At 35.7% G+C, this 26,079-nt stretch overlaps 1 protein-coding gene across 1 annotated transcript in view; it reads right to left on the bottom strand.

The window, feature by feature from the left end:
• Window positions 1-5,589: 5,589 nt before the first annotated feature.
• Window positions 5,590-26,079, bottom strand: part of LOC150081918 (microtubule-associated protein 1 light chain 3 gamma-like) — a 50,840-nt gene continuing 30,350 nt past the window's right edge. The window contains exons 4-5 of the mRNA XM_090378984.1: window positions 10,922-11,147; window positions 5,590-7,820 (exon numbers count right to left, since the gene is read on the bottom strand). Coding sequence (XP_090235110.1) covers window positions 10,964-11,147 — 184 coding nt within the window. The 3' untranslated portion in view covers window positions 5,590-7,820; window positions 10,922-10,963. The remainder of the gene's footprint in view (window positions 7,821-10,921; window positions 11,148-26,079) is intronic.

Genomic DNA, 26,079 nt, shown 5'->3' with positions numbered 1-26,079 from the left:
TAATTTTGCCTCCCTATCAACCATTAAAATTCAATTAGAATTATGGTCACCGTTACCAGTGGAACGCGATCTCGAAACTGCAATAATGACATCCATTATGTGACGTTCGGACGTATTCGGTATTCAGCCATAATTGATTAGCAAACCAGGCATTCTTTATGTTATCACACACTGTAGAATGAAGTTTGTACTTTCGGACGCAAGAGTTTTCCGCTTATTTCGCATTTGGAGAACTAAGCAACGAAATGGCGACACATCTTAACTCAGTTGGCGATTGAGAACGGTGATATGGGTGGATTGATCAAATAGTAAAGTTCGCAGAAGTGTACAGTTTTCCAAACCATACAGTTGCACTTAAGAACTACACACAAGATACCGCGCATTTGATAATGAACATTTTTGAGTTCTATTTCTCTAACTAAGAATATCTGTTAAGGCACTTATCTCAAAGTCTTCAAAATTTATATATTCTGTTGATATAAAAATTAGGCCCTTGTTGATCTAGCTATAAACAAACTGTATTTTCTACCTCAGGATTTGATCACAATCTTAGATCTTCTAGCCATTTCTTCAGCAGCCTAAAGAAGTCATAAGACGAAGGGTGCAGAATCCGAAATGAAGCAGGTGGCTGGGAACTCCTTAACCAAATAACTGCAACGGGCTACGAGCTTGATGTGTGCTATGCAGTGCTGTGCCGAAGGATCACTCAACGAGACAGAAGCCCTCGCAGTAGCACAGTTGGTAGAATCACCGTCCTCCCCACGGCGGATGGAAAATACCTGAGTTCGACTCCTGTCAATGACGTGAGGAATTTGTATGAGCTCTTTCACAATGTGGCCGAGTTAGTCGGTCTCAGACGAAAGTATCATGATTTTTTTTTCTTGCCAGTAAATTGACCATAGAACACATGCAATTTACAGACCTAACATATACAGCGCAAAAAGCCTAAAAAAAGCTAAAGAGCCTAAAAAAGTCAATAACAAAACAGAAGTCCAGGTTGTATTTATCTAATTGTTTCCAGCAATATCGTGTGTCCGTACGCATAAGCTCAGTTACCATTCCTTATATGAATTCCACGAGAATCGAGCCCTGACTATCGCAAAACACTGATGACCTTTCCAGTCGACGCACATACTTTGAAAAACACAGACACGGTCAGATCAGTAATATCTTGCCCCGTCTTAGTTTAGAGCAATCGTCATCAACAATGTTGCCATAAAAGGAAATTAAAATCTGCATCGTATTAAAAAGGGACTCTTACTTTTTGATCACCCCTGTACACAGCTAGCAAATTCGACAACATAAGGTAAAACTCACCCCCTTTATGCATTCGCTGCATAACCTGTTTGTTAGACCAATAAAACAATGCGTTGCATCCAAGGGCAAACTGGCAACGGTGGCTTGGCAGCGATTGCTGCCAGGGCCAAATAGCATTTCTAGCATATTATAGCTGCCAAGCTGTGATGCAAAAAATAAAATAAAACAAAATAGATGGAGAGAAGTAGTAGTAAAAGTTGAGCCAAAATTGTTGAGAGCTGCGAAAGTCAACTACAGCCAGTCCATCCCTGGTTACATCAATTAGGATGAAGAAATTTGCATACGCAAAACCAACAAAATGACATGTCACGTGTATTATTCAAAACGAAAGTATTTCATTATTGCTGTAATCCGCTTACAAAATTTCGATGGTGACCAAAAATTTCGATGGCTACAAAATTTCATGGTTGGGAACCACTGCGCTAGAGAATGAAGTGAAGACATGAATTGAAAAAACACCACTTTGGAATGAAAAAAGCAAGCTCTCAACACTTGAAATTTTCTTATTCTTCACGTGTCTGAAGTGGTAAAATTAGCGGGGGGATATACCAAAGTGACTACGAAAATTAAGGGCACTCTTCAAGGTTATTGTATAATCTAATGAAAAAAATCGGGAAGAATTAACTTACATTTCGAAATAAAGATAATCAAAATAAACAGAGATTAAATACATTTAAGGAATTCCAAAACAGAAACAAATAATCGAACGCAAACTCACCTTATCGTAGAAAATTTAAACAAAATCTGTAGAAGGAAAACCCGAACGAGTCAAACACCAGCTTTGCAGAGAATCAGCCATTTTTGACATACGAATGCTGTCACGAATAAAGAGGGGGGAAGGCGGGTTAAAGCATCAGCAGATACTATTTCCTTGAGAGAGAGAGAGAGAGAGAGAAATTATTCGCCTGAGCACACTCTCAAGCAAAATGCGGCAGGGAGAAAGCGAACACACAGGAAAAAAACTCGTTCAAAACCTTATTTTCCCCTGGCGTCGAAGCTATCAAGTTACTCAAAGGCTGAGCTTTTTTTTTTTGCTCCATTCTCTCTTTCTCCCACCTCTAGGAAGTAATTTCTCCCGTTACTTTGAAACTACTACACTCATTTAGTTTACTGTGTTTAGATGACGCAATTTGTTTGTCAAAAACGGTTTGTTCCTTGTTTGAAGATATGTTTCTATTTGAAGATTCTTTTAGCATAATTAATTAATCTCAGTTCGTTTTGAATTGTCAGAAAAGTGTAAGTTAATTCTTCTTAATAAGTTCTTAATAATCCTGGATATCGTTTTCTACAAAATTTCATAACAGTTCAAACGCAGTTTTTCATATATTTTTTAATCTCTTTTATGAATCATGAAACATGTGATGCATTGTTTTCATTTGTGTTCGTATGGTTTATTTTTATTAACTTCACTGTATTTTTATGTAGTTAATACGTATTCGTAATTTTTAAACCTTTTCTGCAGATTAGCTAATGACTTTAGTTGTAGATGTATTTATTATTTATATTTTTAAATCCAATTGAATATATGATTTAAAAATATAATGATATTAAAAATACAAGAAGCTTAAAAGAGCTTCAATTTAATTGTAAATGTATTTAATTTCTGTACTTGCAGTTTCTGAGAGATTCATGTATGGATGCTTTTTAATAAATATTTGTAACCTTGGAATGCTGTAGTCAATCAATATATATATATCTTTGTGATACCTCACAACTTAGGGAGTTCTCTTTGATGTATGTAGTACATCAATAACCAATTTAAACTTTCTCTTTTTTTTGCACTAAATGACATTTCAAAAGATTTGCACACAGAATGTGGCCATATGGACATTTGGTGTTAGTCTGAGTGGTTAAATGAGTGGCAGTCTAATACAGTTAGGGAAGGACGTTACGTGGTTGTTTTCCATGAAAATTAGAACTTAAAATTCACAATTAATATTTACTGGAGTATAATTAATTACAAATGTTCCTAAGTTGTAATCCTTTCAATTTTCTACCCCTAAGCGCATGGTCTGATGATGGGTATCGGTTAGATGCCTGAAACGTCACCTTAAATGTATGTGTTTGGACATAAACTATATTATTAATTTCACGTGGTATTAATTATAGTAATTAATTTTCATAAGTAACAATCATTATGTATTAATGCCAAAAATCAGCTATTTTTTAAAATCGTGGTAAATAAGGACAACCAGAACTGTAAAGTAGTAACAAGCTTAACCCTTTCTAGGTATACTTTATTCTACATTTTACAGAACTTGAGCTATTTTAAACGATTATTTTTTAAAAATACTCTATAAAATTAGCAACTTCCAAATGTCTGCAACGGACTGACTTTTCATATTATTATTTTAAACAAAATCGAAAGGAAAGAATACACTTTAGAAAAATTCTGAACCAATCCGTTTAAAAATGCAGTATTCGTATAAAAAGTTGGTGCCGGTTCGCTCAACTTCAAGATCGAGTCTCTTACTGAAAAAAATAAAATAAAAAATAGTAACAGGGTAAGAAACAATAACCCACATTACACCCTTACATTGGCGTTGCGTTCCAAAACTAGTTTTATTCATTTTAAAAATAAAAAAGAACCTTTAATTTGTTCTTTAAGTTAACTTATATAATTATTCATCCATAACCTAAATACAAATAGATATATTTACTATTTATTTGAAAGACAAAACGAGTTATGATCTGTCAAGGCTAGATTAGACGAATTATGAAACAAAAAATTTGGCTTTGTGACTGACTTTAATTTGACAAAAGAATTGAAATTATCAAAAACTTATTCTTGTAATACAAATGTCACGAACCCAAATAAAATAGATTAGCATTAAATTTCCAAAAAAAAAACCCCACAATTTTCAGAATCTATAACCAGCTAGGGCCAAATAAAATAAATTTCAGCGTCATCAAGTGAGCTTTACAAAACATCAACAATAACTTGTATTTTCAGTATCTCCAAATCAGGGGCCGTCAAACCCAGACAAAGAATCATGCATCAGTTACAGACACACACTATTAAAAATTACTATTTCTACACACAAAAACAATAAACCTGTTCACATTGGTCTATATGTGCGAGTTGACTGTTAATAGCAATGTTAGGGAGGACATCATTGGCAGCCTCAGGGAAAAGAGAGCACACCATTGACCACAAATGGATACAGCGAGTTTTGAAATGGAAGCAGCGTTGGATAAAGCAAGTTTTGGAATGGGACCCATATTTTAAAAGCGGTTTACTGTATGAATAGGCCAATTTAAGTCTTTTACGATTTCAAACTCAGATAGAGTTCAAAAAATTAAACAAGACCAGTATATTAACTCAGTTTTCATGTCCGGATGGGTTAGACGAATTTTGGAATGGGGTGCCTCGATTATGACAAAAGAACACTGCAAAATAAAGACAATTCTGTACCAAAAATTATGTCGAGTAGTATATGTTATTTGAATCTTTCTTCACAGACCTAGAAAACAGAAGATGAACTTATTGGTTTTACGATTACAGTGTAAAACCAATAACCTCTTCAAGATTTCCAGTGTCTTCGAATTAAAATTGCTAATTCGAAACTTTCTGCAATTTATTTATCAAATACCTTTGGGCACCGTTACCACAAAAGGGTTTGTTTATACTTCATTTGCAAATAAACATTTGTATTGCAGATGAAATGACTAATGATCGAACGCGCACGTATGCACACTTAACAGCCAAAATTTCCATACTGCCTTACGAGCACGAGGATTTTTATACAACTCAGTTAAGCCGTGTAGGCTACATTTTTTAAGGGGCAGAGACAAAGTACCGAATCTCACGCAAGAGTTTAAGAGTCATTAAGAAATGACAGTTAGGAGGTATAGGCCAGACGCATTTAGTTGTTGATACCATTTAGCAAGACGCCGTCCCAGACAGTTCACACGCACTTGCCCACTGTGCCATTTGTCTTTCTTTGCCTAGTTAAGTTTTTCCCTCTCGCTTGATATTTATGGTAATGTAAATTATGTACATATACAAGTATTGAAATGTAACAAGCTGTTGGATTTCGAATGTAATTTTAAAAGCACATATTAAAGGTATTTGCTGTCGAATTTTGCTCTACAGAAAATATGGTTAAACATATATTTAATGTCACATTGCTTTTTTACATTCGGCATTTCTATCATATTCTGCACACATTTCATTTGTCACCTGTCCACTTTTAGTATTTCATGAAAGTCTGTCGACATTCGAATATTACGAGTCAGCTTTGTCACGCACTGAAACACACAAACTTCTTTTTCAATAAAGCATTTATTTTCAAGTATACCCTATCACTCGTACATTGATAAAAGTGAGAATGCGCAACAGACACTACAGCCCACAATGGTAAGCACAGCTTCCTTTGTACATATGATGTCATTTTACAGTGATCAGAAAATAGAAGCACAAATCTAGCATGATATACACATTAGAAACAGTTCATAAGATACAGAGGAATACACGATAATTTCATCGCATTTCTTAAAGCACAGATCACGAAGAATGTACGTAGAGACAAAAACTCTAGAGACAGAAAGAGATTACAGGTCTGTGTGATGTTCAAGGATCCTTTCAGTTTTTAGTTGAATATAAGTTCTATTATATTTAACTGTGCCCAATGACGTACAGCTTTGCTTTTGGCCTTTTTGATTTTGGAAATTTTCCAAAGATAAATTAATTTTTAATCAAACACTGCGCAATTCCTTTAAAGAGTATTAATTTATAACAATAACCCTGAAAGGACTTGCGAGTTTTAATCGGACTAGAGTTTCATTTAGGTATGTTGCGCCAAGAATATTAAGCGATACATGAACCGGGTATCCCTCAATTCAGCAAGCCAGCGGGCAAAACCACTGACCTACTGTGATTAAATGCTAATTGCAGTATATAGTACTAAAAATAAGTTTTGCGGGTCTTGTCTAGTTATTCGTAGGTGGCAGTTGAGTAGCTAACGGCGCAGAAGCAAACTAGTCTCGATTAAGAACTCTCGCGGGTTAAATTTTTGCTTATTTAAAGTTAAATATTGTAACTAATGAATATAAATGTCAAAGAATTCTTTAAAATACTGAAATTGGCGTGGGTGACGAGATTATTCGAGATTTCAGTAGGAAAACCCCGATTTATTCATTAAAATATAAATTTTAACAATACAATATTACTGCAATAAAAGGATACCGCTAGTTCCAGTAACAAACATCCAATTAAAACTATATAAAATTCATTAAGTGTTCTCCTTATAGAAATTACGCAGACCACATTAAGCACAGTCACGCTTTATTAACCAAAGCGAAAATTTTCCAATTCAGTTTCTCAGAAGCAATACAGAAATACCAATAAAGATTTCCACAAGGAAAAATATCTGTTTGCAATTAAAAAAACAAGCGAAGTCCTTGGCCGAAATTTTTATTTTTCCACTCATTAACTCTTGAAGGAATTATTTTGTAATGGGGACATATTTTATTATTAATAACCTCAATTAATGTTTCGATCTCCATCAGCTGTTCATTACGATTCGATAACTCGACTCATTTATGTTGACCAGAATTCGTAGTTGGTTTTCCAATAGTAATATTCATTCGAATGAAATCGATCGTGTATTTATAATTAAATTAAGGAATATGATATACGTAACTTATGGCGAAGTGCATATGACTAAAATTTGCAGTGCCTTTAGTAGTTTTGCTACTTATGTCTACTACTAGTTGGTATAAGTAGCACTTGACAGCCATTTATAGTATAAATTCAATTTCTGAAAGGAATTAAGCCTTTTCGTCAATTAGCGCAATAATACTAAATCTTACCCTACCCACAAAAATGATCTTTTTTTGGTGTTTTTTGACCACATAACAACATTCTCTAAAACTGAATACAATCAGTTTACTATAACGCAATTACAGTTTTTATAGGTTATAAATTAAACAAAAAAATTCAGGAAGTATTAAATTTGATCGTTATGAGCAAAAATGCGATATAAAATTTGTAAGAGAAAGTTACGCTGACAAAATGGCTTCCAGTCTAAATTCGCCATAGTACGTATAATTGTTGTTTCTACATTATAAACTTAATTATGAATCAACGTAATATTAACAGCAGAGTTTTCAGAGAAGAAAATACGGAAAGGTATAACATGACACCAAATGAACTAGCTCTCATTACGATTGGAAGATTGGTTAAAAGTAGAGGGAGGAGGAGGAGGAGGACGAGGACAAAGTTCTAATCAAAACACACAGGTTAGTTTACTTATGAGAATTATGGCACCTTATGAAATGATATTTAATCAAATATTGTCAAGATTGGAAACTTGATTGGTGACAAGAGGCCGCTGAGTCTCAGTATCACATGTTCTCACCAGGAGAAACAGTTCTAGTCTTTTCATACAATTCTTTGTAGAAGGCACTGCGTGTGAAGGAAAGCACCATTAATGGACGAACGGCTTTGGAATCTCCAGTTCCTCGCCAAAATTTCTGTTTCTGAAGTAATCTCAATAGACCTGTCAAAAACAACAAAACAGTTAATGTACATACGTAGATCTCTTATATTAAGCATAAGGTATACTATTTAATTTGTAACTGATAAAACTTTAAACTGTATAACGTTCAAATTTGCAAATTAAAAATCTCCAACAATCCAGTTTACATTTCTCAAAGGAGAAATGTTAAAAACAACTCAGCTTACATTTCTGTGTGAGTGTGAAAGGAGATGGTCCTGGCTTTGCTATTCGAATTTCTCTTGGTACAAATCTTATTGTGTAGTTATCCTGCAGAAATACGTGAAAATCAATCGCGCAAATTCATAATGGAACAAAGCGCTTATTTGGGAGTTGTTGACACCGGAATTTAACGTTGATAAAATGAAGTTTCCATACCAGCAATAAGTCTTTAATCATAATCATTCACAGGCAATGTAATCACGGGAATATAATTTTTATATTTTCGTGATTTTTATTATTTTTCCGTATGGAATCTGCGTGTCTGCCGCTTTTACTTTTCAGGAGTTAGTGAGAAAGAAAAGATTGCATCTCTTTCTTTCTCCCTCTAACTTTATTCCAGATACCATCTCAACAACGTAGTGCTGGAGCTTATATACTAGTCTGAGGTACGAGGTGCACCGGCTAGATACTTTAATATTGCCCCAGGATGTGAATTTAAGGCATTTAATTAACATGCTTGGGGAAAACCACTCAATCAACATGTTACAATGGAGTTTCGTGGTAATTTTACCCTTGTGGCCTCCTGTTGGGCTATTGAAAACCAGACAGCTTCTTTTGGCTGTATTTAAAGGACCAAAAAACATAGGTAGTGACGCTTAAGGCAGCTACTGATAAAAGACTCCCAAATATAAATTAAGATACTTTCAGTTAAACAAACTCAACTAAACAAAACAGGGAGGCTTTCTGCTCATTCATTTTCTAGCACTATAGACTTCATTGTCTCCATTAATTTTTGCTAGAGGCGCACCGGGTGTATTTTTTTATGGTCCAGTTCTAAAACAACACACATCAAGACATTTAACAAATATCTTTGTTCCTTAATATGGCTGATTAAAAAATGTCCAAAAATTAACGCATCAGCATCAAAATGTCTAAGGTTCCCCCATCAGGAAACTATGAAGCAAATCCTCATTTCAAATGCAGTGCAAAAAGACCGTGGCAAAAGATTTTTTTTTTAAACCAATTTAATCTAGAGTGCTTATAGTAAAAAAAAAAGTGAATTACTCTCGGCGGTTGTTCAAATGCTGTGTAATCTAAACCAGCGCATGCGTTTGAGTTGGTTTGGGCCATATCACTGATAAATACTGTTAATGATTGTATTCTTGTCAAAACTGATAGCTCCTCTGACCCATGTGGTCGAATCGGGTTATAAACAGAACACTCTCTCTCTCTCTCTCTCTCTCTCTCTCTCTCTCTCTCTCTCTCTCTCTCTCTCTCTCTCTCTCTCTCTCTAATTGAATCTGAAACAATGTTGTTTTTGCTGCTCATTTGTCTTGGGAGTCTACACCAATGCCAGGTTGTGAGAGAAGAAGGGTTCTGCTTTGCTTTTCTGCTGCTTTAATAAATATATTAAATGATCAGATGTAGGAAAGGATCACATCATAATTTGTGATTTAATGACAGTCGGGAATACACTTAAAGCTAGAAAGATCCATTATGGGGGACCATCCAGTGTATCTTGAGTATGGCCCTCTCAGGTCATCTTCAACACTAGACAATGGCGTGGGGTTTAAATGTTGCCAAGAAATAATAGTCTTAGTGGGATGGGAAGAAATTAAGCCTTCTTTCAGGTTTCATTTGTGACCCAGTTCTATAGCCATATGTTTAGAGAATTAAGTGAGTTTCTTGTCCTACTTCCAATTGTGCCACGTGTAAATACAGGTCAGATAGAAGTGTTTCCTTTGTACAAGAACACATCGATTTCCAACATATGTTCAACTGGTTCAAAAATAAAAAAAAAATAACAAAAATAACTTAACTAACTGCTGGGTCTTATTTGTTTCCAGTAGCAGCCACCTTACAGAAGATAAATGAATCCTTTCAATAGCTTTAATAGATTACACCGACATTATTTTAACACAAAGTCAACAAAATGTATAAGCACATTACCCATGACAAGGCAGCAGCCTATTCACCATGTTCAGAACATATCTTCAAAGGAGCGTGAACGAAACACAAAAAAACGCAAAATTATTACAAATTCTTGTCAAAGGGTCACTAGAGATAAGCTTGTAAAAATGACAATAAATCATGGGGTCGACAAATTTCCTCATTCACGCTTTCTTACTTAACGTTCAAGATTGGTAACATAAAATACTGAATGAGACTTTTTCGTGAAGTTAAGTTATAATTAATAGCAAAGATATATGGATTAAAGCAGCAATAATGGTCCCTACTTTCCGTCATTATCATTGGGCACCACAAATAACCAAACTGGGTATTATTTTAACGACAGAATCAACTAACGTTCAAACAAGCTTAGTTTGTAGTATTTTTATAGTCAGGGCTATAAAATGATATCGATTGCTTATTTCTTTGTTAGTGTCTGTCTTATGTCTTCATAATACGATGAGAAGAATTCCTATCCGAAAAACAAACTATTTAAAACCTCTGTTAGCTAAAATCATCTATGCTGGGTAACAAACCACGAGAAAAACGGAATAAGTAATTATTTCTTGAAATGAAGTTTCCATAGATCTACAAAATGAAGGCATAAGATAAAGATTACAAGTGGTTAACCTGAATAACGAAATAATCCAATCAACACTGAAATGAATCGGATAGAAGAAGTGGATGGATCCAAATCATTTTAGTCTTGATTGGGTTGTTAGGAAAGTTTTGAAAAGTAAACCAGGAGGCCAATGAAGGAGGATCTAGAAAAAGGCTAAAAGACCAAATCAAAGATCTGTAAAAAGCAGGACAAGAAATCTGAAAGGTGTAAGGACCAAACCTGGAAACCAGTGTACTTGTAAACCTCCATTTTTACTGATTTGGATTTGTATTATCTTTATTTAAAGTATACAGAAAATTATGTTTATACAAGTTTTAAGTTTTGCCTATTATGTAGATTTTAATTAGCTACTAAGAACTAAGACGCCTACCTGCTATTTGAGAATGAAGCTTTAATGGCACAAGGCATAGATTTACACCCTTCTGTGGTTCCTTGAAGATCCGAACATCTCCTGTGAAGCGTATGTGACATAGAGAAATCCGTCCTCGTCCATATTCTCTCTGTAAATTTCAGCCAAAGTTTTGGACATACTCGCTAAACTCCTATTGTTGATGAGCAGATAGAAGGCCTGATTTGGCTTTAGGTGCATTCGGTTCCTTTTTAGAAAAAGAAAATCGTAAATCAGAAACACTCTTCATTCGGTGTACGCAATAAAACTCACCAATAATTAAAGTAGATTTCCAGTAGAAACTATTCTAAATTATGCCGCTTTAAATTACAAAGGGTTAAGAGATGTCTTGAGATAAGTGTGTCAGTAGTACCGAGGACGTCTAAACGCGAAGGTCAGTAAAACTTTTACCCCTAAGCAATTCCAAGACACTGAAATTTTTCAATGGAACTGAAAAAATCCAGACTATCACAGGCAAGGACTTTGCCACAACGAGAATCATTATTAATTTTTGGTTTTGTGATCTGAAAAGATGTTAGTTTGCACAAGAGGCTATAACAGCCTGGCTTACTAGTTTTAGATTCAGATACCAGAATTCAGGGTACCCAACCATACTGGTTTACGTTATGAACTAACGCAAATCTTGATTTTGTGTGTTTGTTGAGGGGGGGGGGGGTTACCTAACTTTGTTGCAATCTAGAGGGTTTTCCCAATTGCGTCCTCCGGCTGGAGACTTAAATCTTTCTAATGGGTAGCTGAACACATCTGAGCGAAGTTTTGAGAGCTACTGAATGAGTGAGAGGGAAAGAGACTTAAGGTATACACGATTTAGCTTCTTTGTGAATTAAAGTATAGAAAAATAATGTTTAACTTTCGAGTATAAATATTCATTACATGAGTATGATTGAGTCAACGTTAAAGGATGAGCCTAGAGCCAGAATTGAATTAATACAAATTAATAACAGCACGAACATTTCCACTGGAAGTATTGCTAAACTTCATTTCTGCAATACCGTTGAAAAAGATTGAAATATGTTCTGTGAAGCCGTTAAGATTATTAGTGCTACTAAAGGCAAATTGATGCAAAGCAGCCAAGCTAATCTGTCCAAACTTTCCTTATATTTATATAAGCTCCTTGGTTCTACAAGATTAGGTGACAAGTTGTTCTAACAGTTAAAATCCTTTGGCAAAAAAGTTATATTAAGACTACAATTTTCATTCTTCTATTGAAGTGCATGTCTATCTGCGAAATAAGAGAACCCCCCTCCCCCACAACAACCCGCCTTTATTTCATTTACTGAAACCGTTGAGTAAATATTTCGTTCAAGTCTTCGTACACACATCTAGTCTAGAGGCTTTGCAATCCACAAAACTGAGTCTCTCTTTCTCTAGAAAGATTCTTTATAATCAACCTTATTGCTCTTCACTGCAGCTACTCCAGCGGATCATATCCTTCTTGCAATGGAAGTTCCAATATCATATATAATACTGAAGGAGTGGCCTACCAAGACTGTAAAATAATGGAATAATTACTTCTCTGTTTCTACTAGAAAAATTCCTGTGCCAAAACATGCCTATATAATTCTTTCTTGAATTTTGAAATATTTTCTGCCTGGTTATCCTTGCAGGAAATTTATTCCAACGTTCCACAACACGCTACCCGAAGATAATCTTCTTAAGGTCCAGTCTACCGTTCTTCCCCAAGATTTTACAGTTATGTCAACTTCTGTCAACTCTCTTACCAGAGAGTTGACAGAATCTCATGTTCGGTTGTATAATTAATCCCAAGTCTTTTTCATTATCAATTATCTCAAGTTTGTTTCTTCCCAAGTAATAAGATAACATAGGATTACTGCTGTCCAAATATAAAGTCTTACATTTACTAACATTTTTCTCCAACTACCCTTGTCTTGTACAGGAGCATATGATTTAACATCTATAACTACATGTTGCCTGTAAATAAACAATGAACAGGCAATTTGGCCTCAGTAGCCCTTGCATCATTAAGCCCAATATCAACAACAACTCCAACTACCGTTTTCAGACCTACTGAATAATTTATTAGGTCATGCTGCAACAGGATACCTTGCTAACTATTGTTTACCACCCTCACAACCTTATTATCAAAGCAAACTTTGATATAAAACTTTTATACTTTCATCAATGTCTTTAGCAAATAAGGAACAACAAAGGACCCAGTACTGACCTCCGAAAGATCCCAATCGAGGTTCCAGTCCACTCACAGCAATTAATTATAATGAGTGGTCCGCTCACATTTATAATTATCCTTTTATCCATTGTACTACATACTCACAAATAGCAATAGCACACTATTTCAATTTACACAAAGGGGTATAAATGTGGGATTGACGTGGTTCATTTTTTTCACAATTTATAAGCTGTAAAATTATTTACATGTTAATTAATAACAGCTATTTGTTACTTATGAATTTCTCTTTAATTTGTATGCATGGATACGTTATGTTCCACAAAGGTTTATTTTACTGCAATTCATGTTCTTTAAAGAAAGAGAGAAAGATCAGTTAATTTTTTCGTTCAGTAAGAGTCTAAAAATACAGATTCCGTTAGCCTCTGTATTAGGCAAGCACCAAATAAGTGAGGCCTTAAAATGATAACTCCTATAAAAGGTTATCTATCAGTACATGAAGACAGCTGACTTGCAGGCCATCACAATTCCGTCACCACCTTCTCTGTGGAGGGTCATGTTGCATATGAAAGGCCAACTGGGTTGTAAGAGAAATTCTGTTTATTGTACAAGTTCCTCCTCCAAAACGAACAAAAAAAAAACCTGTTTTTATCCAGTAAAAACCAAAATAAGCTAGTTTCTTTTTTTACCAATTGCTAATAATTCGTAAATTAAGAAAAACGAGCAACAATTTGATTTGTAAAGGATATTAAAAAGATTCCTCACCATCGCCAACACCATTTAATCACGATGGAGTGAAATGAAATAAGCGCTGGGAATAACAGCACTGGATTTGACAAACAGGTCACCTTGGCAGAGGTTTAACATTTTGCCCTGATCGTGGCGTGGGCTGTCATTAATCTCCACCCTCTACCTAAATGTTTTCAAGTAGTTGCTACTTTATGTCATGTCCATTCAACTACCTGCTTTCTTTGATCAACAGCCATCTTTCCAGGTCATGCCATAAGAAAATCATAAACATGAAGTAGCTGACAAGTGTTACGAAATTTATAGAAGTTAACTTCGATTAGTTTATTTATTTCCGCCAAGAAATTCTATCTTGCTGTGCTAAAATTAGGGAATACCATCAATGTCCAGCAAACTTATCATCAGAAATGACGCCTTCCACTGTGGTCGAGGTTGATTGTTTGCCAAAGATCTAAGCGGAATTGGATAGACACTTTTTGGCAACCAAGTATGAATGATATCTTTTTTGGCAGATGCAGAGAAGCTTGTATAATCTAGCCATTATAACACTAATACCAACAGAAGGATTGAAAATTAGTTTGAAAGTCTCTGCAATCAAGAAATATTTAGAACACAAAAAACTAAGCGAAAAATTGTCTGACTTTGTTTAAGAAGTAATGGAAAAAATGTACAACGTATACTTGTTCTCTATACAGAAAAGTTATTTAGTTAAACATCGATTGAGGGTAACGAGTTGGCACTATATACAAAACTTGTCTTGCCTCTAAAGACTTCCTGCATACCACTCTTCATATCTTCTCATAAAACGTCCGTTAATCGGAGGTTATGAGGAAAAAGTCCTTTAGGTGGCCGATAATATCGTACATCAGCAGCAGCGCATTTTATTTGTGATAAGTAATGTAAGGTGGAGAATTGTTCTAGCTAAGAACTCAAACCTGTATTCTGCAACAACACTTTATGCAAGGAGTAAACTTCGTGTTAGCAAGTGACTTCATTATGTAATACTTATTCAAACCAACTGCACGCCTATTTCTTAACAGTGTTATGACAGTTTTTCTGATTTCCTTTCATGATTTAAGCGTATTAATTAAACAACTGTCGGCTTATGTACATCCTTATTATTTTCCATTCTTCTGAACCCGTTCTGGCTACTATCAAGAAGGAACGTGAAGGGAACAAATCACTTTATCTAAGTCATTAACAATGTAGTAACGTAATACTGATATTGCGCAACTGAAACAAAAACTGTTCGCTTACCCAACCACCAAAGCTTTGAACATAATTCCAAGAGGGAGAAATGGGAAGTTAAGGGGCAAGCGCTTTACTTAAAAAAAAAAAAAAAGGTGGTCGAGTTCAAGGAGGAAATTCCGAAGGAACAATAAATTGGACTGGCCGGCTTTTGTGAACGTTGAAAATTTCACGTTGCTCATGTGGAAGCCGAGCGTAAATCAAATTACGCAACATGGTGTCATTCAAGCTGTCAGTTCATTGATGTCGTGGGCTCTTACCGAGTGAAAGACGCCGCACTGCACGAAAATAAAGTACACGATTTGTAAATAACATAAACGCAGGGTCCAATGACCTTTGAACGGATTTCAGTAGCGACACGTTGTGTAGTGCAGAAAGATTCGAGAAAAGAAATAAAAAACAGCGTGGCACAACTGAATTTCGAGAAGAGAGAAAGAGATCAGTACTGCACATAGAACACCCTGATTAGCGAACTGAACCACCGAAATCCACTTTTTGTCCTGAAAGGGTTGTTTGGCTGCTTTAGAATCTTAAGGCCGTCATGGTATGTCTTGATTGCTTTTTATGGGCTCCAAGACCAAAAAGAGTCACCATATTGAGTTTGTAACCTGCCTATATTCTATTGACAGGTTTCGTGAAATTTTGTGGAATAAAAATCAGTTTCCAGTAGGAAACAAACATGAAACACCTTCACCTGTCCTGAAGGAAAGATTTCTCACTTCGACTGGCGATGAGAATCAAACCCAGACCTTTTTCATAATAGTAGGGTAAATTTTTCAATAAAAATTTACCATACTATTAACACCATATTTAGGAATGAAGGGGAGAGGACGGATTAACTGTTTTGTCACTAAATGAAGTCGGGAACAAAAATCAATTGTCTATTGTTCCACTCAAGCAGACTAAGAACCAATTACTCTTTTGGCTATTTATCTTATTTTGGTTTGTTATGGACTAATTTCGATTTTAAGAGTGTTATTGAAAGAATAACTGGTATTTAGTTAAGAGTAACTACAAATTTGTTAATCATCTATTAAAAACCCATCAGGCCGCTAATGATTGTAATCGAATTATGATTAATACCATAAACTTAGCAGTCGAACAGACTAAACCACTGATTAACATCTAGATTGCAACCTTCAACTGTAATGGGACTACCATGCAGCAAAAGAGGCAAGCAAGCAAAACGGAAATTGCTTCACCGCGATCTGTATCAGTTCCGATTCCGAAACACCACGTCTTAAAGAGCAAACTATACTGTATTAAGCATGCAGGGAGACTTAAAGTCTGGAGATGAGATAGTTATCTTGTGAAACAGTCCGTGATAGGCTTCACCACGAGATAACCAGGGGAAGGTTAATGGGAGATGTGGTATAACTGGTCTCCAACTAACCAACTATGCCGGAAATTGATGCTTGCTGGTGCTGAAGTGGTAATTTCTTCCGGGTGGGAGAACAAACATGTCGTAACTGAAAATCTCGAAGCAGTTTTCACCTATTTTACTGCAGCACCCAAGCGAATGATTATACAGTGGAAATTGCACAAAGGCTACTGAAATTATAATTATTTGAAAAGAAGTGTACAGTACATCGAAGTCCATGGGTGTTACGTAAAAGCCTCACTTGTAATTAACAGATATCTTTGGAAAATATCAAATTAGAATACAAGATCCACCAACCCATATACCAGAACGATTACAGTTCTGAACTCAATCCATTCCTTTTAGGGAACGAGAACGCGTGAAAATGCAAATTACAGTATATTGAAAGCACAAGAACACAATGGATATTCACGACCAGTCAAAACGCGTTCTAAAGAACTATACAAGCTCAGAAAACGAAGCTTCAAAATTATTCCTCGTAGACCGCCTAAATCCAATTATCAACGACTAGAACGGTTCCCAGCATTTAGTTCACTGTAGAGGCTGAATTTCTATTATGAATTCGACACAAACAGAATCTTAATTGAAACAAAATTTTTAGTTTACTGTATTTCTGAACAAAGTGAGTGGATGTCATTCCCCCGAGTTATTTTTGCTCAAAATTTCCTTCATTCGGAAAAAAAACAACAACTAAACTTTAAACGAAGCTGATTGTCAAGTTAAGAAGGGCAGTACAGGAGTTCTTTGCACTATTTGTAAGTCTGCAGCATTTGACGGAGACGACAAAGTGGAATAACTTGCTTTTGGTATACACCACTCCCGCTGTACCTGGAGCACAGGTGGGCACATCCTTTTACTCAGACTACAGGAAGTGGAAAGAAAAATTATTTCGATCTATCAAACTACCTTTAAGTTACCAGAATGATACTGAGCACTGCGTATCTTTAGTTCTGATGTTTGCCGTGGGTAATATCTCACTGCAGGCATTCCAGCCTAATTTCTTTTCTTTTTGAAATCAATTCGAACGATTTGCATTATGGAAGTGGTTTTAAACCATTTTCGAAGTACGTATTCGAGTTATTTGGTATATTTTTTACGGAAACTATGGCAGGCTACTGCTTTATTGTATTCAATATCCAAATTTATTGCCGACTATAACATTAATAACTGTTTGTCCATAACTCTTTCACATCAATAATGGAAATTCTATTTTGTTCAACGGCCCACATTTCTAACTATTACTGGTAAGGAACGTTTCCTTTCAAGGCTCTACACTTATCTGTATTTAAAAGTTTAATAAATTAACAGTCCAATGTACAAGTGCAATTTTTGTAAGCAGAAAGTGTACAAAGCCATCGATTAAACACAGGTGAAGTGTATGACGCTTCCTTTATCATCAGACTCCAAGTATGTAAAAATTCATTAGCTTGGACTCCTTTTATCATTTAGTCATTTCCTGCCACCGTTTCATCCCATCACCTCATCTTCGGTGTTCTCGCCTTTTTCAATCCTCATCTTCCAAGGTTCTCTATTCCCAAAGGAATGCGAATAGAAGCACAAGTGAATACCAGAAAACCTCTGTCAAGAGCACGGAAACATTTTCCAACAACTTACAAGTAATTTTTCGATGAGATAACATTTCATGACTGACCTAATCATTCGATTAAATGGCTCTTGGTTATGTACCAAGGTTACATCAGAAACAGACAACCAATCCTACAGGTTATTCATATAAGAAAAGTGTACTGAAGCACACTTTAAAATCAACATAATTCGGCGCATTCATGAGATTTCAGTGGATTCATTCTAAATTTCATTGAATATTCAGTCCTAAGTACATAAACACAAATTAAAGAGCACCTAAAAAGAACAGCAATGCTCAATGAACTTGTGCGATTCGTACGAAGATTCATTCCATATAATGTTCGATACTAGATATTCCTTTCTATTTATATCTTTATTGCATTCATGATGGTTTCTTAATTCCTCAATGATTAATTCCACGATAAATACGGTATACAACTTGATATATTCACAGCAATGAACAGAGACAAAGGTTACCGGCACAAAGTGCAATTTAACATTCATTAAATCATGCGATAGCGTTTTGTAAAAATCCTTGTAAGTATATTGCCTATCTAAAGTATTTAACCAGATATTAATACACGCTGGAATTCAACTTCCATCTGTACATTTAACCCTGTTATCATTATTTTCTGAAACTCTGTGCGATACAGAGGTGAGCGCTACTCTCCCCTAGTGCGCTGTGGTATACATCCCTCTGGAAAATGTGGGTCTAGTAGCTTGAACTTTTCAGGATATTCCAAGGCCAAACAGGACGGTCAATGACGGCGTTATATCCACGTGGCTTCCGTACGCCACGTGTAGCGTACTTCTGCATTCGTTGCTTGCACCCAGTTGCCGGCGTCAAGGACAGACATCCGTGCAACTCGAGACATTTAAAGCTAGTTTGGTGTACCCAGTAGGACAACTGTTGGAATGGACAGAAGGATGAATGAACGCATAATCACGCGGCAAGTAAGAATACGCGCGTCAGCTCTGTTTTTGCTAGGAGATATTCACTGTCAATTAAGACAGTGAATATTATTAAATCTAACTAATTTCATGGAAGTTTTATCTGCATAACACTGGTCGAAACTTGCTAGATATCTCAAAATTCTATTTAGTTTTGAAAATACTAAGAAGATACACAACAGAATCCTCAGATAAACTATTTAACGTAAGATATTAACTGTATTGGATAAGATACTGCTTAAAAACAACTTTATTTTTCTTTCAATTTATTCAGGAGAGTTTATTCTCATAAAAATCTAAACGAAGTAAACTTTCGATGGCAAGAATATTAACGAATATTACTGCATGACAAATCTGATTGCCATTATTGTATTATGGATATTTTCACACCTAAATCACGCTCTTTAGTGAAGCCATCCAGTAACGGATTCTAGTATCAGATGCTTATCCGATAAGGCAATAAAAACTGTGTGTATATATATACACACACACACACACGGTATTGTCCTATCCGAGATTAAATTAGCTCTGTTACTTTTACCACTTTAATACAGATAAGATATGTATCAAACTCGGCCGTAATGGGTTCTTAGACTTCGACTGTTACCCCTAAGGTTCTCTGGACTGACCCCAATACGTGGAACACTGATTGGAACTTTGGAGAAAACTTCTTATCTATAGACTGGGTTCAACTAGGCTATAGTTTAACATGGCTCATTTAATATGATGAAGAGCCGACAATCTGGAAGAGTAAACATTACCTAGTGGCAATCTGGGTTCTCTGGACTTTAGATATTTGTGGACTAAAAAAAAAAAGTAGCCCATAATAAAGCCATAATTATGATGTGTGGGCACGAGTGTATTAGAAGTCGTCTAACAAGTGTCATGTAGCAGAAGCCACGATGACCGATGTACTAAGAGCAGCTTAAAGTTATTAACAGGGAGGATGAACATCCTCTTGACACAACTAACATTTATGTAAGTTGTATAACTAGCGTGTTTTAAGAGGAGGCGATGCTATTTAGATAAAAGTATTCTAGTAAAACTAGTTCAATATCAGGAAAACCCCTAGTGATATGTACGCAGTAGTGCTGATTTATTGAGACAGGTATTGTGGGAACTTTATGTACAACATATTTTCATATTTAGCGACACGAATTTAAACACAAGGTGGCGAATTTGTGTAAAACTATTGGGCTGAACTCCAGATTATTGGTACACTTTGTCACCGCGTTGCGGGGCCAAATTCGGGACGGATTCAAGCAAAAGAAGCCACTTCTTCTGCCCATAATCTGGAGTATAACCAACTATTGTATGATAATTTCAAAAATTAACCATATTAACGATTCATTCACATTTCTGATGTTTAAACAAGGGCATGGGGGAGGATATATCCCCTATCCCAAAAAGGTATAGTAACATTTTTAATTTTAATATAATAACTTTTATTTTTTAAAGTTCAGTTTTTATTTATATTATTATACGAAAAGTCCCCACTTTTCTGCTTGTACAAAAAATTTCCACCACCGGTTAGATCGCTAAAATTACTCTGCGCATGCAATGTGTTTCATATAGAAGTCGGCTTATGCTGTCAACAAACCTGTGGTTCTATTTAGAGTACACTGTCTAGTTCAATGTATTACTACTGCACAACTTGAACGAGCGTTATTTATAACCTACATGTCTACTTCAGGTTAAGATACTGTAATTTTCTAAAACATCTCTGGGCTCCCGCTCAGGCAGAGAACGAAGATCGTTCTTTGTCACCCAGTGTCTAATTAAAAAAAAAATAAAAAATAAAAAATAAAAAACTAGACTGAGGCACCTCAAACTACTTGCAATTTAAAGACATGACAGACGGGTTTTCGATGAGCTATGATTCAGATCCCAGTTGATCTGTATGTGTAACTCACACCTTTCTAGCCAATGGCTGTTTCAGGGGTGTCTAATCAGTTGATATTAATAACCTCTACAAAATGAGGCACGTTGGTTTACACATCAAATACATTACTTGAGTGTTCCGCCCTCGTGGGTTGGTAGAATCGCTGTCCTTCCCCCCCACCGAGTGGAAAAGACCTCAGTTCGAGTCCCGTTGATGACGACGGGAATTTTAATGGCCCTTTTCACAATATGGCTGATTTAGTCGGTCTCAGGTGAGGGTAGAATGGTTTTTCTCCCGGAAACTCGGGTTTTTCATCCAGGAAACAAAAATGGACCACCGAACAACACGCAATTTACAGACAGTATACACAGAGCAATATGGCTTTAGGCGCTGATGCTCCTAAAGCCCCACTACAACAACTTGAGTGTTCCACATGATGTAACTTCTTTCTCTCTGTCTCTCTAGTCGGGCGCGAAAGAGTCAGAGACACAAACGGAAAAATACACTCAAAAGGTACAAAAATGTTGACAACTCTTTCTCTTTTTTTTAATAGACTGACAAAAGTAATGAAAATATAGAAATGATTCCATTAATCAGCTCTTTAGATACCAATATCAATATCAGTAAGTCGTATCAACTTATCTTTGCAATAATAAATTACATTTAAATAAATCACTAGGGAAAAACGCGCATTTAATGTTCCATATTACTCGATTGTACGATGATAAACGATTTTACCAAAAACCAAGTGGAATTTGAAAAAACTCAAATAATTGGGTTATTATTTCGACAGTATCATGACAACTGACTGACGACAACAATTATGAAATGGACTCACAGTAAACGTGTAGGCAATTCAGTTACTTCTTTCACGTAATCCTAAAAATGGAAATGATATGACATAAAGCAGTATTTACTATTATTAATTTAGGTTTGGTTATGGAAAGTAACGCTACCACAATTCGTATAACATCATTTCGAGAGAGGAAAAGATGGAAGATTTTGCGAGGGCTGAAACCATCTTCCTGTAGTTTACATTTCTACAATGATTTCTGTTACATACTCTTTATAGTCTCTAATATAATAAAACACTTCAAAAAGTTTGTCCATTTCTTCTCCATCCACATCAAGTTTGGCAGTAAGAAAGTCTCCTTGTTCATAAAGTAAACTTATTACTAAGGCACAGAGCAAAGAACTCTCTATTGACTTGTCCGGCAGTTATTATATCTTTAAGCAGCAGTTTCTTCCTTTATGATGGGGAAGGCAGGTAAGTAAAGAGAAAACCAGTGCCAAGATACATAAAATTGTTTGTTAAAATGTCAAGGTAGCATAGCACAATCATTCACTTCAAGTGAGTACAAGAAAGAAGAAAGCGAACATGTTCCAATTACAAGTCAGGTCAAGGCTCGTAGTCTTCATGAACGGGTAGACAAACATGATTATGTTGTATAATTCCAAACTGCAAACGTTATCCCTTCAAGGAAAAACGGTACGTCAAAGTTGATTTTGATCTGACGAATTTTATATTGGATTTTGTTAAGTGCTGCAAACATCTGTTCTGCTCGCTAAAGCACACACTACTTCCTGCTTTCTGTGTTACACGCTCGTCAACTCCTCGAACTTAGTGTCACTCCCAAGAGGAGCAATGATTGCACGCGACAGCTCAAGCAGCAGGGTGAACTTCTCGTTAAGTAATGAATGGCCCCCACTGTTCGCTGTTGTGTAATTACGCTTAAACGAGCAACTGTGCAACTTCTGAAGAATCGAATCCCTTTATTTTGAAATCAAATAAGAAATGTCTGAAATCGGATGATAAAGGAACCAAAGTTCCTTCATCATCCGATTGATAAACCTTGATGAACTTTTTTCCAAACCCGACTCCTAATGGATGGATTTTATGAAATCCATCCATCGTATAACTAGTTTCTGTTATAAATCTCGTGTAATGTATTCAGCAGCGTTGCCTGAGATTTTTAAAACGCCCACAGGGGCAGTCAGTAGTCGCGTGCACGTTGGAAACCACGGATTTAGCTGACCAACTTTATGATCACAGTATTGGTATCAGTTAGAAATCTTGAATGTTCTTTTTACTCGATAAAAAAAAATTCTTTTCGCTCAGGGCTTGTTCTGTAAGATACATCACGTATATTACACGGTGTCTCGCGACTGTTCCAACTGTGATAAATAAATCGGCATTTGCAAAACGTTTAATAAAAAACCGTTTTGCTGAGAGAATGTTTCGTAACAGCTTTTCCAATTTAATTAATGCAGGTCATACGCCGCAAAGGGAGAATTTGTCATTGTGAAATGCCATAAAGTAATAACTGAAAGCTAACATGTAACAACTTTTATCCATCGGGGGTTTACCAGTGCTGCCATTTTAGCAGAATGAACTTCCATCAGATTTTAAATGATAAATTAACGCTTAAAATTTAGATTATTCGTTAGAATTGGAAATTTGTGTATTCATTCATCATGGAGGGAGTGTTTTTAATTTGTGACTGAATGCTATGGTAGCCTGAAAATTAGTGATGAGAGTTCGAAAGATCCGAATAATGTGGGATAATATATATGGATGGTTCCTTCAGCTTTAATGCGCTGTTCTAATAATACCAAAAAGTCTGAAGTACTTTGGTGATCCCGTTTTTCGACTTCTTCGCCCCCCCGCGATTCAAATGTCAGTTTTAAAGCTGGCAATTTCATTTTATAAGTTAATTGGAGTCAGCATCAATATCTCGGAGCAAAGTTATCAAGAGATTTCACCTGTGTTTCAGTATAATTATTTGTGGTTTGTTGAACACTAGAAAATTATCCAAAACTTCAAAACATTTAATTAAATATACAATTTATTTCTATATTTCCATCTGGGAAAACCTGCCTTGCTTTTTGGAAGATTCTCAACAGTTATCCGAATGTTATTCTACTTATCGTTTAAATAGGGAAAGACTTATTTTCTAAGGGTCTCCGATCATTACTCAACTGCCAGTGGCAATGTTCATACCAAAAATTCTGCACTAGGCTGACTATCCCGTTGTATTCTTCCCCCAGCTACAGTTAACGGTGGGGGGGGGGGGAGTGCTGCTGAGTAGGAAGAGCCAGTACGTGATGGATTCATTTTATTTCTGGGCTGCTAACGATCCGAGGTATCTAAACAACGCGCCCTTTCGCGAGTGAACAGATCATAAACCAACGGGTCTAATTCTCAACGATTAAGTCCAGCTTTAAAGGATATGTAATTATCCGTTACATTCCCTTAAGTAATTAACATTTCGAGATCCGGTAAAGACTAATAGGATGAGGTATTAAAATAATTATGCGTGATGTGAATGATAATCACATACTGTACTTGCACTTACAAGCAATAAAGACAACACACGCCTAGTAACAAGAATATAACGTCACTGAAGGATTATAAGCAGTGGCAAATGATTATTTTGGCTGCTTTTTGAAGTCCCAAAGTTTGAAAGATGAGTTCAAGGAGTATAAAAGAGCACTGTTGAATCAGAGGTTTTGTATATTGACGTGCACCATATTCACACCTGGATCTGAAAAAGGAATCATAAAAAAAGCTTATATTAAGCTTAAAAAGAAATTAATATCAGATAATAAAGTTGTCCTTCTGGGTTTGAAAGGTGATGATAAAAAGCAGATGCGTGAAAGTAAAGAAACTGTGTGATTGAACCCTGGTTGGTTGTATAAGTTGTGTAAAATGGATCTCAGAATTAACAAAAACAGTATGAGGTTATGTTCTTATTTATAAATAAAAAATTTCAACACGACCGCTTTTTGTATATTTTTAAAATAAATGAAATAGCGAGGCAAGTGTAATTACACATCGCGTCTGGAGTTAATGGCTTACTTACCAATACCCTGGAGTGGTGACAGTTCCTAAGCTAGTCTAAATGGGGTCCCAACGAACGCCTGAAAACTCAATTTTGTATTGCGATTTTATATTGTTTTTCTGAAGTAAAATTACATTAACCATAGAACAACCTTTTAGGTATATATACACGAAGACCTAATGTGACTTTTTTAAAGGGTCTCGCATATTTCGAGCAGTGGAATTTAAAGAGCAATGCGATCCAAAGTGAAAATTATCCAAATACTCGAACCCAACAAGGAACTGGCAGGCAGGGCCACTGTGCTTCTATCAAGTTCAAATTCATATCGGTTAAAATATTTCAACAATAAAACAAACAACTTTGGACTAAAGAGAAAGGTTATCAGATACTGGAAGATAAATTAACTGTTTCCAGTCTCTGCTGTTATTCAGTTGAAACTCAAATCGCATTGAAATATCCAACACTTTTTGAATATTTTTCCCAGGGTAGTCGACCACACAAGGGAAATACGTTGGCCGGACTTAAAAATAGCATCGCAATTGCCGGATTTATGTATTATGTTCTATTAATAATTAACAAACACCAATTTCTTTCTGTTTTTCCTAAACTGTACATCAATTTCACTGTGCATTTGCGGTACAGTATTTAGTTTTTAAGACGAAATTCTTGAAACAATATCGCACCATTTATATCTCATATTTAAAAAAAATATAAAACAATTTCAGCACCTGTATCGGACGGTTCTACTCCTCCCTTGAATAACTTAAGGCTTCGTCAATACCCTTCAATAGAACTTTCCAAAAATCCGGCACGTGCTATGTCTCGAGAATATCGGATTTATGAGGTTCTACTGTACTACAATTTTTTTTTATAGCATTTAAAAGTGTTGTTGATGGTTTGGAATTCTATTTGAGTGAAACTTATGATCATGGCGGAAATTCTGCTCTCCTAGGAACTTACACTAATCCATTCAGTTTAGTGAACAAGTAATCCACGTTCGCGTTCTTGTTCAGTTCTGTTTACAGCGTAAATTTTAAGCATAATTTGGTACGTGGTGATGACTGATGTTTCCACTAATAGAAATTTAAACACGTGTAAAGATGGTAGACTGAGGTGTTCATTGTGCCGGATGCCAACCTAAATGAAGCAAAGAAAAGGTAAAAGTAGAAATAAGAAGGGAAGAACTTAGAAAGCTTACCGAAGATGAATAAACGAGCAAAAAAAAAAAAAAAAAAAAAAGAGGTATAGAGCAATATAATACAAATTATATCTATATCGTTCTTCAGTGTAGTATATATATACCGATATATGCAATAAACAAGGTTCAGTACCCCTGAG

The sequence above is a fragment of the Mastigoproctus giganteus genome, chromosome 8, assembly GCF_048544385.1.
Source record: "Mastigoproctus giganteus isolate SK-2022 chromosome 8, ASM4854438v1, whole genome shotgun sequence".
Taxonomy (NCBI): domain Eukaryota; kingdom Metazoa; phylum Arthropoda; class Arachnida; order Uropygi; family Thelyphonidae; genus Mastigoproctus; species Mastigoproctus giganteus.
Note: the sequence above shows the minus strand (reverse complement) of the source record. Positions and strands in the feature narration are given on the sequence as shown.